This window comes from Rhopalosiphum padi, chromosome 2 (assembly GCF_020882245.1).
Source record: "Rhopalosiphum padi isolate XX-2018 chromosome 2, ASM2088224v1, whole genome shotgun sequence".
Lineage (NCBI taxonomy): Eukaryota > Metazoa > Arthropoda > Insecta > Hemiptera > Aphididae > Rhopalosiphum > Rhopalosiphum padi.
The window spans coordinates 30,698,452-30,715,763 of record NC_083598.1 but is presented as its reverse complement, the minus strand read 5'-3'; the positions used below and the strand labels follow the sequence as shown (position 1 = coordinate 30,715,763).

Here is a 17,312-nt window from a genome sequence, read left to right as displayed (position 1 = left end):
TTATAATATACGTACATACATTTTAAAAACTCTTGAAGTCAAATTTTTTTCCTAAAACCTCGTTAACTCAAAAACATTAGTAAGTCGAAAAAATTGCATTTCCCTTGAATTTTAACTCACTGAAGTTCCACTCTATGTCTGTATATAAAAGTAATTCAAATTGTTACCCGTGTACTCACAATTCGCGTATTTTATATACAATTTAATTCCAATCACTGTTATATTTTATCTCCAAAATTGAATAAAAATACAAATTTTAGAGGTTCCTGGTAAACCACGTGTACTAAATATTGTAATATGATTAATGACCATCGAAAATGTGACAGAATCAGTTTTATCGCAGTTATTCACCTTCAACTCTGACGATACACAACGTCAATGTTCAATGTCATGTTGTATACGGGTCATATAGATTTATTACAGTATTTTAACAGTCCGGATAAATGATCATTCCATTAGTCTTATGACAACACGTATAACTCTGACGTTCAATTACTACTCTAAGATAAACAATAAGGCTTATGTTTAAAACCATCGTTGTTTGAGATCTATAGATTAGTAAAAATCAATAAAAACATTGAACATTTAATACACCTGACTGGCTGACTATAATTAATGTCAGTGAAACTCTAATATAGAATAGTAGGTAGCAGACTATTGGTCTACAAATAGGTGCCACAGATATTAGAATCAACAGTATATGATAGATTCATAAATATCACAACATGTCAAATAATCGTCATTACTTTAACATGAATTACAACACGATCATTTATTGAAATGATTGATTTTATGAATTATTGTAAAATGGAATTAGTTGTATTTACTACTCGTAATATGTAATATATTTACAAATACATATCTATAGTTATTAGTTGAATAATACATTAAAAGTTTTAAGAAGTTAAACTCAGTAATATTAAATACTAAAATTGGTCTATAGTAGTATAGCCTATATCTATAATTATTGATATTACCCTGCAAAGACCAAGAGTACTCGGTTTGTTATGATTATGCAGAGTAATTTATACACTACTCATCTAAAACATTATTTTAGAATTAATTATTAAGCTTCAATGTGGTATATTGTCGAGTTCACTTAGACAATGTAGAATTTACCTATATCCCATCTATTAGACATCACCAATGACGTTCAATATAATAATATAGATATATTACATTCTCTAAAAGCTTATTAAATTATAATAGCAATATATTGTTTAAAATAGATACTTATAAAAACATAATTGATGCTGCTTTTGTCTTCTCTTTGTCCATCTTTCAAGCAATTAAAACTTATGATTTTAATAATTTTCTAAAATATTATTATTTAATTTACTATATATTTTATAGTATTATAGCGTTATTATTGCTCATTATTTAAGAACCTTTAAGTTCTAGATAAAGTACTCAATTTACCTAAGACATGGTTAAACACGTCGATACATAAAGTTGTACTGTACAAATGATTTATCCCATCAAAAATCTTATAAGTACACTACACATTTAAAATAATTCAAAATTGTAAATTCAAATTTTAAAAAATATATATTTTCTCTATAAATCCAATTTTAAAAATCAAAAATAAAATATGTTATGAAAAAAAAAAACTACGAAACATACAAATTTACATACAAATAATTACCAAGTGTTTTATTTTACGCAAACTATAAATTATTTATAAACTAATTATTTTTTTCCTAGTAACAGATATTGACTGAAAAATTTGCTTTAAAAGTGTCACTATAACGACGAATAAATAAACCTCACAGCAATCAAATAATTGTATAATATTTATGGGATATTGCAAGGGCTTTATTATTTTTACTCTGGTTTTGTGGTCATATTTTTTGAATTGTTCCGTTAGTTAATTACCAAATAAAAACCCTCAGATGTTTCACACAGCTGCACCTCGATATATATTATAAATATTGAACGCAAATGGTGTACGAAAATATTCTTGCTTTTGATTTTAATAAGAATCATAAATTATAGAATTTAGAAACATTGTCATTACCAAAGTCAATTATAGTTACGTTACATATCTAAAAACAGTTATTTACATATCGTGTAAAATATTCTTTTATATAAAAATATATAATAACAATTGTGTGTGTAAATAAAAATACTACTGTTGTTAAAATAAAATAAAAAATGTCTTAAATGTTCACCCCTAATCGCAGCAAAGCCAACTTTGGTTAGTACACCACGCGGTCTGTATTTATTAAAAGCTTTGCTACTATGGACGTATAATAACGATTGGTTTGAACCTTGTCGTAATCGAACTATTTGTATTTCTGCGAATCAATTATTACTTATTTTGCTGGTGAAATACACATGTTTTCCCATAATTTGAATTGCGTATAACTAATGTTTACGGTCAGCATAATTGCTCAAGGAATGGCAATAGGTAACCTTTGCTTATGACCGTATACCACGTATACGATGAACAAAATACGACCTAACCACGACCGTATAGCGTCTCCTCATCAGTACATACGGGACGACGACGTTTAAACGTATGGAACTCCTATTACTGTTCAGTTCCTATAATGTGCACTGATACAACAGTATGCGTTATAATATCACATTGAATAGTATTATAGACGATATTATTACAACGATAACAACATCCGTTTCCAGAGCGGTGACCGCACGTCTACGCACTCACGTGTATTGGACGTAAATAAATAGCACATTATATCATTATGTATAGCAAATCCAACGGGATAAGCCTGACCGTACATATTAGTGTTATAGTGTTGAATCGGAAACGTTTCCTAAACCATATAAATGCCATATACCATGAATCATGATATAAATAGCACCGTACATGACCTAACCTTCATCGCATACAGGCGTATTAATATATTATTGTTATATCGAAGAAGCAGTGTTATACATATTATAGCTCGTTCAACCGTCTGTTTCCACGTCACACACACACGTTAATATAATATTATGTAAATTGCTATTGCAATAATATTGTATACAAAAAATATAATACACGTGCATAATACATACTAAAATCCGATAAAATATTATATATATATATATTTTTTTTTTAATCGCACCGTCCAAACATTATTGTATATTATACTATACGTATACTTACTGAAAAAGTGTGTTTTGAAATAGGTAACTGAGATTGAAGATTTCGAACGATTCTTATAAAGTCATAACACAAAAATACAAATATTTCACATCCAGATAAACAAAAAAAAAAAAAAATCACACAAGACGTGTCGACGACGTATTTTTTTCACAAGACTTAATCACGTACTTACAGTTTAAAATTAACAGTTTTCAAGTTACTATACCGTATATGCGCACAATTATGTTCTGACGGTGTTATATGCGATTATGACTTTAGTGTTATCAGGTTTTTTTTTGTTTTGGACCACGCCCTTTATAGTGCGGTAGATGGACTCGTCGTTTATCTCGTGCACGTTGCCCGCCTGAGAAACTTTTCCACTCGATCGGGGATGTTCACCGCTACCAGAAGAAAAAAAAATCTATTCGAAATCACTTGGAAAACACTTCTTTCTTTCTTGTGATCTGCCCTCTTGGCAGCCCGCATCTGGTGTGGCTGATAACGGGTGTTTACGATTAATTCGTGATGTTTGAGTTTTTTATTATTGATAAAATTCCTTTTGTTGATTGATTGGTTGTTTTCTTTTAAATATGCGTAATGCATATTTAAGGTACGTATATTATTTACAGGCCCACCGAGTATACATTTTTTCGATTTTTATTCTCAAGAAATTAAAATATTGTTTTATATTTATTGTGTAAATATAACTTATCGTAATACATAGATATAGCCTAACCGGTAAGGTTATAATTTCTACTTAATTTCGTATACCTACGCATTAATCGTTTTTAAGTACTTCACTTCGACTCTTGGGTACTATAAAACAGTCTACTTAATTTTTATTTCAAAATGTAACTATATATAATATTATAATTAATCATATTATATTATAACCGAAAAATATGTACTAAAAGTTACACTTAAACCATTAATATGGACTGTGAAATAAAGAGAAAAATTCCATTAGGCACGACATTTGTTTTATAAACATCTAATTAATCATAACCATACACTGCAGCAATATTATAATAAAATAATAATAGCAGAACAGGGTTTATACTAGATTTAAAATTAATTAGACAAATTTTACATCGAAGTTCATATACTGACATTTCACGACCATAAAATACATTCTTATACATAACATATTATTATATAGATATAGAACATAATAATATATTGAAAACTAATAACGATAGTATTTGAAACTGTATTAAATATAGTAATTTCTTTCATGTTAAATAGTAAAAACTGATCAACAAATCTTTTTTTTATACGATATAAAAATAACTTCTATTTTTAATATTAATGACTCATTAAAAAAATGTTTAACTGTACTCAACAGATTTTAAAAACTGGCAGATTTTTCATTCAAAATCAAACAATGTAACTAAAAATTAAAGTACATAAATTAATAAATCGCTGGAAAAAGAAATTTAAAACGAAAAACAGCAAATACAGATATTAAATATTAAATTGTTGTAGTGATTTTTCTTTTACATACGCATGTTATCTATGGGATACGATAAAATATTTAATTTTAGAAACTTTTCATATTATAAACAATACCCTCTCTGGTTCTAACGACATTAAACAATATAATCATTTATATGAGTACAAAATAAAATGAATATATAATATTATTCAAGTTAAAGTGTCCTACCAGTTACTATTATACAATAGTTTATACATAGGTGTATTATCATACTTAAGCTTTTGTAAAGTGTAACGACAAAAGACTACAAGATCGTTTTAAATAAAATGACTGTTTTCGTGTTAAAAAAAATATCTAAAAGCATGATTAGATTGTTCAGAATTTTTGAACATTCGCCTAAATATGCACTACTTTATACTTGATAGTAAAGAATGTTACTTTTATCTATTGAATAAATAAATTTTCTATTGCATTCGTTACTTATTATATAATATTTAAAGTGTACAGAGAATTTTAAAAGCTAAACAAAATAAATAAAATATTTAGAGTTTACATATTTATAAATTAATCGTTATTCTATAATTCAAATTTAAAATATTAGCTGAGATAATGCTTTTAATAATGTAAACTATCTTCACCGTATTGAATAAATGCAAATACTTAAGTATTATTTTACTTATAGTTACAAAATATTTGTTTGTATAAGATCAAAATAAAATTAATAAATAATAAGAAATTTGGAAACGACAAAATTCTTGTACTAAATGCTGGGTGTTACATTTAGAATTTTAGATCATATATTATTTATCACAAACCATATATTATATAGAAAAAAGTTACTAAAAATTGGCTTTGTTTAAAATGTAAATAGTAATATACGTCCGTTTATTATAATATTGTGACATTATCAGAGATATATATATGTAATTTATTATAATTATTTCTATTCTATAATGGATTGCAGTTAAACGAGTAACAGCAAACTTTCGTGGATATGATTAAGTTAAGATTTTAGTTACAAATTCAACAATATAATGTGCCCCCTGGTATGTTTGAAATCTTCCTTATCATTATGATTTGCGTAGTAAACATTTATTAAAGTGTGTTAAAATGTATTAAAATGTATGAATTAACTGATTTAACTCCAACATAATGGATTTCGCTAAATGTTCAACTCATAGCGAACTAAATAAACACTGTGAATATAACATAGTAATAACAACTCATTGAAATAAATATTTTAATCGTTTCTAAAATCAATTAAAAAACTCAATAACCAAATCATTAGTAATTGATAGAAATTTAGAATGTAAAATGTATAACAAAATATACAAGGTATATTGAAAATGTTAAGTATCTGATAATATTTAAACTTTATTAATACATATTTATAAATATAAAAGTATTATTTTAACACAATATAAATTGTTTTATTAAATTTACACGAAAACCGATTTCGGCATGTATATAATAAATTATACATTTTATACGAGGAATTAAAACAAATGTTCTGCATTTTTTACAAATATAGTACGGTCCATGAGTGTACTGATTAATTAATAATTTAAAGGATTGAATGAAAATATCTTGACATGAGTTAGGTTTTTAAACAACTAACATTTTAAACTTATATGAGTGGTAATTTAAAGTTCATCTCCTTTAATAAAACAAACATTTAATCAAACGATAGTTAAAAAGAGTATACAATATTTTTTTAAGTTATGATTATAGTATTGCTTATAGATTTCGATTAAATGTTTCTTTGACGACCATAATTGACTAATAAACAATTAAGTGATAATTAGGAGCAAAAAAATACTCAATCACCCTATTTGACATTTTATTACCAACAATCAATTGAATAAAATTTGTTTTATCTAAATTATTCTATAAAATTGTTATTTTTTCCACGATTTCTTAATAGCATTACATAAAGTCAATAATTAAAAAGATCGTATCGTTCAAAAATATTTTTTATTACTCTTTTTTTTTTTTTTTATAAATTATAATTTATTGAAATTCAGCTATAAAATAATATTCCAAAAATATTGTTGTCAATATTTTAATAAATATGTTTGGTAATACTTAAATTGAGCTCCCTTTTGACATTTGATAACATGTATTAGATAAAACTGATTGATTTTCTCCTTCCCGAATCCCCTTAATCCTCATAAAAAATCTAAAAATCCCTAAAATCTAGTCAAAGTTTCAAAAGTGGATATCAGAAAACGCATATAAAAGGGGGAAATCCGTTTCTAAAATTACTATATACAGTTCATTCCCTTAACTTAAGTTATTTTTTTACTCAAATTACTATAATAGTCGAATATACTAGCAATTAGCAATTATGTTACACGGTGGATTTATATTATGTCAACTCCAAAAGACATACGCACTTAATTACAGCGAGAGTAGAGTGGGCATGTTTGTGTCATGTTTTTATTGCGACACTAACAACATTGGCCAACTTTGAAATACGTATACTGTTTTCAGATTTATAACTAGACAGTATAGGCACAGATTCATTTCTGGTGTTTGACTTTTGGTTTAAAACTTAAATTTATCGGTTTCACTTTAGAACCTATGGTAAACGGATTACATTATAGTTTGTATGGACAAAGCGTAAGTTTACGTGGTTAAATAAATTAACCAGACACTAATGTTAGTTAATTTGCTTGTCCCGACTAAGATCAATTTTAATATGGGTGAAAGACACGTATGCGTATTTGAAGTTAACCTAACAAAACTACTAAATATTATTTATATTGACCAAAAGCAAGTGAAAATATCATCAGCATATTTGTGTTAATATTAGTCATTATATAAAATACAATGTTTTCATAATAAATATGTTATACGTTTTTACGTTTTTAGTTATGTTTTTTTTTTTTTTTTTTTTTGTAATAGTTCTACACAATTTACACGTTGACATTATAGTTTTAAAAAAAAATGCGAAATATACCTGATAATATTAGTGATGTTAAATATACCATTTGAAAAATAATTTTAAATAATCATTACACTATTAAAATATACACATGTACACTATTTTCCTAAGCATAATTTTATGATGAAACAAATAATATATTCTTTGAAAATAGTAAGATAAAATAAGTAATAACTAATATCATGAGATTAATCTATATACAGAAAATCCAAGAAGTATAATGTTTTTGAGACATAATAAAAATTAAGAAATGTCTATGCTTATACCAGCTATACCATGTTAATTTGTTTTTAAATATATATTTCACAAGTTATTATTGATAGATTACAGTTAAACATTGTCTGGCATTATTAGAGCAGATGTTATAGTATACTATAATTGAAATGAACATATTAATAAAAACAAATATAATTTATAAGCTATAGTTTACAATTACACAACCGAAAATTTTCATTTGTTTTTATTTATCTACCTGTATTTATATTTTATAACCCGTATATTTACGTAATTATCATCAACTATATGTCTTAGATAATAAGTTATAGTGAATATAATGGGATCACGTACTTTTGTATTATTAAAAAATAATATGTAATGTATTTTATCTTTCGATGTTTTTTCAGAATGACGGACCCCTCCGCACCCAAGTTGAACGACCCAAACACATTGTTTCTGATTGAACTTCGACAAAAATGCTTAACAAACGCAACAGCAGGTTAAAACATATTTGACATTTTTAATGATTTATATCAACTCAGTTTTGAAAACATCGATAATAATTTCCAGTGAACACGACAAGGAAATTGTGCCCAAGGTATTTCGACGGTTATGCGTGCTGGGAAGAAACACCACCAAATGTCACTGCTTTTGCCCAGTGTCCGTATTACGTGATGGGATTCGATCCTTCCAGTAAGCTAATTTTAAATTTGAATATTATTATTAATTTCAGCTAAGTAGTAAGTGTTTATTTTCATTGGAATACGTTATATCAAATTAATATTACCAAGTGATTTCCGGTCGTCCTTCATTTATATATTGCAAAGATAATATTTCTATATTAATTTAAAAACGCGTTCGAAAACAAGTCATTGTTGTATTATGCAAACAAAAATAACCTTCTTACAGTGGTATATGTATCAGAATTGCATATCTAAAATTGGGTATAATTATTAATTAATTTAATTAACAAAATTAATATTTATAATAATATGAGATACTAGAAAAATATTATGAATTCAATAACTTGATCATGATGGTATGCAGTTAAATTGCATATTCAATACGCCGTGTGATCTTAATGTTATCCATTGATACAAATTTACATTATTTTAACAACATATAAATATAAATAATATACATTTATATGTTGTTAAAATAATATAATACGTCATATTGTCTACTAACAGACCAAATATCTCGTGAATATTCTTGCTATGTTACTGTAAAAATTTGCATTTTTTACTTGGAAGTTTAAAGTTTTATATACCTCGATTTGGACGTATACTGCAATAATAACCAAAGGTTTATATGTGTATATTTTATATGAGTAAATCAGTTATTAGTGTTAATACCATACACACATACCCGTAAGTTGTAGTATAATCAATCTTTACTTTTTGACCTTACGGTAAAGTTTAGACTGTTTTCACTTGCAAAGACATTTTACCAGATGAAGAGGTCTAACATCAAAAATAACAATTTATTAACGACTGTCACCATGTTACAGTCACTTACTTATAAGTGCTCGTTATTCTTCCTCGGCCACGTGGTCCGAGACCGGATGTAAGACAATATGAGAGGAGGACGTCTACGTGACAAGCAACAGGAACCAAACAAAATTATCGATCATTCGAAATATATATATCACCTATTATAAACGGTATACTGTACGCCCACTGTTAAACATTTATAGCAAGTATTGTATTTACATAATCCGGATGGGATAACATGATTTCCGGTAGTTTGGCTCGAGCGTTGTTCCGGTCATCATCGTCGTCTTCTCCGTTCTGACCACGTCGTATAATATATTATTATTATAAACACCGGTCACTTTCCGCCAACTATATCCGATTATGACATCGGATAAATAGCTGACGTAAATATTATTATCGCCTTATCAACAAGGTTCGGTTTGGACGTGTCCGCAAAATTTCCGGTAGTGGTTATTAAAATATGTCATGTCAAAATACACACGCCTAGGTGGACGCTGGTTTATGTATAAAGACGTGAATTAGACGTCATTTTATTTCCAAAAGAAACATGTGAACACTTTATGTGGCATATTCCTTAAAAAACGATACTTAAAAATCTTTTTATTATTTTGGGGAAAATATTTTAGACAGATACTAGTCAAAATTGTGAAGAAAAATTGAAAGTATATTACTTTTTTAAATATGATAAATAATGTAGAAAATAATAATTTGTTTTTCAATGAAAATGGTCCCACCATTATGGTTGGTATCGGAATTAAAACAAAATGTATTTTCAGATGTCGTGTATTGTATAAATGCGACTTGTGGTACTATATATGAAAATCGAGACAAGTACCATAATATTATTTAACGTTAATTTTAAAATAACTTTTAATTCTTTCACTAAAATATGTGTACTGTGTAGTCAAACTATTCACTTTTATTTTGAAATAAATCTAATTGTACAGTTTATAATTTTTTTTTAAATAACTATAGGATTTTACAAATGTGATTGATACATAGACGATGATGGTTCATAAAAATAATAATTATTATAAATTTATAATTTATAGGTATATAAATAAATGTTCTCTAGTTAGACTCGAAATTACTGGACCGTTTTCAGTAAAACTTATGTCAATCGAACATTATTTACAGTTTATTTTTATTTTGCTAACGAAAATCGGATATTGTTTTTTTTATTCGTACAGTTGCCATTGGTTATAGATTTTATTATTATTATAATTAGTACAAATATGGTATATAGTAATATTGTAATGTTTACAATTATCTTTAGAAAATATATATACATTTTAAATAATCAAATGTCTTTAAATAAAATTATAATGATTACTTTTATAATATGAAATCATGATTTGCTTTCTTAATTCTGGTCATATTTTTGTATATAAACACATAGAGACAAATAACAATCTTTAAGATATTTACGTTGAATTCATTGAATCTGTCTCCGAGTTGATTGTATTTACACCGAAAATATGTTTTATATATTAAGAAGTGTAAAATTATAAGATTAATCATTCTAATTATTATGTTTGTATTATTTATTTCAACTGAAACAACACAGAAATCGATAGAAAAATTGGTTTAATATAACATGGAAGAATTCCATTAATATAACTACTAATTTATAAATATATTTATTTTAGTTTTCAAAACTATGTTTATATGACCTAAATGGTATTATATTATTTATATTGTAATTTTATCATTAGGCTATCAATCCATGCATTAAAATGTTACTAAATTGATTAGATACGATAGTAAGATGTAAAACACTTAATTTTCTTCCATCTAATCAGATAAGACGTTCTTGTGTTTAGCAGATATCAATATATTTTAGTTATAGTGAGATAATAAAAATAAAAATTAATAAGAAATGTTGAGTGAAATTAATAAATTAGAAAACTTATTCTTAAAATCTCAAGCAATCAAAAATATTTACTCTTATTAATCTAAATTAAAAATAATAATATGTTTGTATAAATGTATTTCTTTATTAATTAAATTCAATAGAAAAAATAATTATGGTTAATTAAAAAATATATTACCTGTTAAATTTGTTTCAATAGTAAAATGATAATAAATATATATTTAAATAAACTCGATATATTTACTACTTAATTTTTGTTCAATTCTCGCATAAAACGCTTTGCGACTAAAGAAGTAAAGACTCTCTAGAGAGTTGATCCCTTGAAGAGCGCCTTAAGCAAGTTTTACTGTATGTAAATAAAAACAAGTGGAAAAGTATCGTTCACTCATTGTTTATGCTCTCTTCCTTTTGACTTTTAAATGTTATATAAATAGTTATTATCATCGATATCGTCGAAGGATTGCATACAAATTCCGAAATAATAAAAAATAAATAAATATATTTAAAATGATTAAAATAAGTTTCTAATTATTCTATAATGAATTAATTTTATATAATTTCTATACCTACTTAAAGATACTAAAAACGATATCTTTTTAAAAAATAAAAGTTAAAAATAAATTGTTGACACAAAAACGATACATGTAGCTATAAGTTACTTACATATTATTTTAGTCTTTTAAGCGAAAAATTAAATTAATTCAAAATAATAATATGAGAAAGAGCATCGTCGAGCGTTGATAAACTGGAGATCAGTATCGTCCGTCTCTTCACCTTAGGATAAATGCACTTATAGGTTCATAAATACTTAAATGAAAATATTATCATAATATATGTTATGCGCAACTTGCAGCAACGTTAAGTACATGATATAATACTATTAGAATACGATGAAAGTCACGCATATTATCCATATTAATTAAAGGGAATATTTGTGTGTGTTAATGAATCACAGCAGTCTATCACACTCATGTTTCTAAAACTTTGTAAGTATATTATCCTGGCTTGGGTATATGCACATCGAAGTTAATATTTATAATTTTACATTTTAAAGAGGGGCAAACAGGGGAAGTGGTAGGCTCGCGAAAACCAGCATTTTTTTATTTATTCATAAAGGGTCTCTGTGAGCCACAGAAAATAAAATAGTTATTATAACTGTATATAATTCAAGGGCTGCGTTTTATATTTAGTCAAACCCCCCACAATGAATGTGTTAAAAATATGACGTGTAGTTTACATTTTACGGAGTTTAAGACAAGACAAATCCACTGGCATTATTTAATTTGTCACCAGTAACGTCGTGCAGGATTAGCTAGTAATATATATGTATATGTATAATATGACTATAATTTCACCATGAATAACGTAACTGAGAACACTGCACGACGTCGCATTATTTTCCGGGAATAAAACGCATAACAGTGTATAGTGGGTAATCGTTTTGTGCTTCGAGCGACCGCTACTGCAGTCGGCCAATAACAACGCTGTGGATCCGCGCGATTTTTTTAGTTTTGGCCGTCTATATATTTAATGGCCGTGGTTATATAAATCTAGGGATGGAAAAAAGCTATACCATATAATAATATAACCTTGGTCGTAATAATAATAATAATAATAATAATAATATATGATGTCCGATAAGACGGGACAGAGAAATACGCGTACATTAAACCTTTCGTGGCAGCGTCGGAACAAGAGTACGATATATTATTATTATATTATAGGTACGTGTGATATTATATTATTATTATTATTATTATTATTATACTGAGACCGGAACGTAACTTTTATTGACGTTCCAGTCAACGCGGCTACCCGTTAAATGCGTATAAAGACTAATATTATATTTTAGCGGTATCATAATAATAATATATTTAGTAGCATTGTGGCGCATACACGGATCCGTGTGATATAATATTACCATGATTTTACATCGTAATCATATGATATTATATTATATAGTTTTAAAGTTTTCCGTGACATGTTTTGAGAACGATCATGTCCTAATGAGTTGAATCGAAAGTCTATACTAACCTAACCTTATGTTTATAATGTATTTGGAAAACTCCACGCGAATTGCGTAATTCAATTGAAAATATCCCAAAATACACAACAAAACATGGGAAAATAAGGAAATGATTAATGTAAAGGGATTGAATTAGCATTCAAATATTAATTAAATTGAAGTCAATAAATAAGTAGTCTTGAAATTCCCGTATTTGAAAAACATAAAATACCATGCTCCCTTACACGAGTCTCAAAGTTAGTACAGAAAACACCGAAGTACTCTGAAGATGATATACGACTATACGAACGATAGTAAGTATAGTGAAAATTCTTGACATTCTAGCTATTGCCGTGTTTTGAAAGTTTCAACTCTTAAAATAAAAATCTAATTGCTATTATATATTACGTAGTCTGATTAATATAATAAATATAAAATATAAATATCACTGGTCTTTATGTCCTTATGCATATTATAATATTCGGGAAACGATATGAAAAGTATTAGTTAAACTTATAAAACCTAGAGTTTTAGTTCTCAAATGTGTTCAACGACTTAAATTTTTTTTTAAAACAGAATCTACTGTAAATAAAATGTATCTTATAGGTTTAAAAGTATGGGTACCGTTCTGTATATTATATTATGATTATAATAGATCGACGTTAATGTACGATCGTGAGGATCTTTTCATAAAATTCAAAATGTTTAATAGATAATTTATTTATTTAACATAAAGGTACATACTGAGTGGGCTTATATTGTGTACGTTATTAAATATTTCATGGTCTTAGAATTGTGTACTGTGGGACTTTATTAGATCGAGACTGTGACGTGTATAATGTCGTGTAGTGAATTTTTTAAATCTAGTTGGATTTTTGTCCTTTTTTGGCCTACCTAAGTGAACCCGGAAATAATAAATCGTTTTATATATTTGAATATCGAATGTCGTCAAAATGTAAATATTTAACATCTCACCAACTCCAAAAGAACTTCACCGGAGGACATTCCTAAGCAATCTTCCTCTGCAATAAATATTTAAAGACACCGAAGTGAATTTCAGTTCTGTTAAAATTACTATAAAATTAGTGCGGTTTGGATTCCTATGGCGCCAAACGAAATCGATATCTATGTGGTAATAACAGAATTTTAGTTATGAATGTTGTATCATATAATGGCAATACGTCATTATTGTCTACGTGATTATATTAATATTACTGTATTAGGGGCTATTGAGATATTTTCCAATTAAAATATATTAAGCTCGTCTGCTGCAGTTATCGGATGTACAGGTATCGGTCATGCCGTACGAATACAAATTGATTGAGCTCACATTTGAATAATAATAATGTTAGGTATTCAAAAAGTTAATAACAATTTGTTCGATGTGATAGATTGTGACAATGTATCAAAGTCCATTAGTTAATGGATTATATTACTGTGACGGTTTAAAATACGGACGACGAACGACAGACGTGATACATAAATAGCTACAGGTATTTATGATAACGGTAATTTTTTTAATTATCATTTGGTAATAAAATTTTGCAATTATTTGTATTTACTAAAATAATAATAACAATTTACGATTAATTGGGCTGCATTTACCGGTATTTTTCTTTAGAGAATAAAATACAAAAGTAAATCGTATTGAAATTTTTTTGTTATATTGTATATATATATATTTATATATATATATAGATTATAGGTAGATAGTTTTGGAAAATAACAATTTTGAGTTGAATTATTATAATATATCAAATTGTTTGTTGATGAATATAGTATTTAGATTCCTAAATAACTAAATTGTTAATTTTGATGCACCTATATGAATTATTAAATGTTTAATATAGATATAGGTTTCGAATTTAACATTCTTAAGCGTCTTGGTTAAATTCGGGTTTAAAGTTTTAAAAGCAATAATTACTTATATAATTATTGTTAAAACATTAATTCATGTATAATCTAATTAATTATTTAATTATTATGAGAATAATTATTTCCTTAGTAATTTAGAAAAGTTTATTAAGTAAGTTATTGAATTGATTACAACTTTCATATATTATATTATCAAAGTAGGTATAAGTAAATTTAACTTCTCTTGCCATTCATCATATTTTTAATTTTAAAATTAATTTAAAATTTAATTTATAACGTATGTTATTTTATTTTATTTTTAAAAGATTCCAAATTTCTAATTTATATTTTTATCGAAAAATCACCGAAATCGTTTTGTCAAAAATATACATTAAGTATATGTTATTATTATTATTAATTATTAATCAATTTTTGTGAACTTATTTAATAAACCTATCTTTATTCTTTATATATATCATTTAAATATTTGAAATAACAAATTATTATTAATGACAATATTAATTATGTAGTTACTATTGATGAGTATAAACTATAACCTTCTATTTTACCATTGGTTTGGTTTATTGTCACTTATTTGAAATATTATGTGAATTAATCTGGAATAAATAATATTATTCATGTTCACAATAATTTATATGTTTTTCATTATCTGGAAAATTACATATATATAAATATTATAGAGACATTATGTTCGTGCTGTATATTTTTGGTTTTTATCATAATATATCAATAAACTTTTCTTAGGAATTATCCACAAATATAGATGTAAAAATCAAGCAAATTGTTTTAAACTTTTCGAAAGTAAACTTAGTTAACACGAGAAGTTTAGGGTCGAAGAAATGCAAATACATTGTTCATATAATCGTAAATTTGGTTTAATAAAACGACAATAGGTCCCAGAATAATAATTTAAAATTTATACCTACTTATAATAAATTAATATCTTAAATAACTAATTTCAAAAATATTTAAAACTTATTAAATAAGAATATGATTTAAGAAAAAATACAAACAAACAAAATAAATAAGTAAGTACATTAAAATATTATTATTATATATCTATATATAACTTAACTTCAAGCATCTATTAGTGTTGAACCTTAAATCGACATGTTGTTTAACATTGGGTTAACGTTACAATGTTTTAATCTAATTCGTTTTTTTTCAGTTTATCATTATAAACCAATGTGTTTAAAAAAAATATATTTTAAATAAAGGACGTTTATCGAGCTGTATGAAATTATTATCATTTTGTACAGGAACAACAGAAAACTAAAACGACTAACCTCTCTAGTATTTATCTTTTGAAAAACATAAAGAACGATATTTCAGGATAACAATAAACGATCTTTAATCTCAAAGAACATAAACCACTTTTTTAATAAACGAATATATTATATATATAAATATATATATATATATATGCGCACGTGTATGTATATTATTTTCTTAATATCGTCTATGCATTCACCAGGACTAGGTACAATAAGGTTTTTTGAAATACATTTACGTACACATATATAGTATATGCTGTACCTACATTTTTATAAGACTTTTTATAAGGGGACATTTTTTTTTCTTCAGTTCCTACGCGATGTTGTTGCTTACACAAACAATATAAGTAATATTATATACGACCCGATAGTAATATCAGACTTTGGTGAAATTCTTTTGGGCGCGGGAGTACCCAAATATTATAATAATATAATATGTACCTATATACAAATATTAAAATAAGCAGACTCATAAAATCGTTAAGTACCCACGATCAGCAGAAGAGGTGCCTCTCGACGTATATCATATTAATCCAGAACGTTTCTGTATTATTATCTATACCATATTACGTGCACATGGTTATACTTTATATACTCGCGATCTAAGCCACGTGTATCGTTGAAGCTGAACCGGTAACATGGTTCATCCCTTGTAATACTTATATTATATAGTATAGATATCCGCCAGTACAGCCGCATCGTATTGCTAGCCACGGCTTAAGAACCTATAAACTCCATTACATAAATAGTGAGACATAGGATTATAAAATAATATACGATATATGCGCCCCTATTTTGTAATACAATACAACACCGGACATACATATTTGTTATATTTAACGAAACTATAATAGAATATATAATGAAATGGTTTTAACAAACCTTGAAATTTTCGTTCAAAAGAGTTTAAATTCAATAGATTGGTGAGTATTTTTTTAATATTACGGCGTTATAAATAAATAATATTCACCTTGGCATCAAAACCAACCGAAAAAAATAAGTGTGTCATGTATGAAAGGACATTGACGTTTGTTAAAAAATAAATGAAATTTTCCAATTAATGAAAAAAATTGTCAACATTATAATATTATAGCTAT

The 17,312-nt window shown here is 26.3% G+C and overlaps 1 protein-coding gene across 2 annotated transcripts in view; it reads left to right on the top strand.

The window, feature by feature from the left end:
- The window catches only part of LOC132921091 (calcitonin gene-related peptide type 1 receptor-like), a 103,163-nt gene that overhangs the window by 54,859 nt on the left and 30,992 nt on the right, over window positions 1-17,312 (top strand). For both annotated transcript variants that reach the window (XM_060983927.1, XM_060983926.1), the window contains exons 2-3: window positions 8,100-8,191; window positions 8,263-8,385. In XM_060983927.1, the coding sequence (XP_060839910.1) occupies window positions 8,101-8,191; window positions 8,263-8,385 (214 nt within the window). In that variant the 5' untranslated portion in view covers window position 8,100. The remainder of the gene's footprint in view (window positions 1-8,099; window positions 8,192-8,262; window positions 8,386-17,312) is intronic.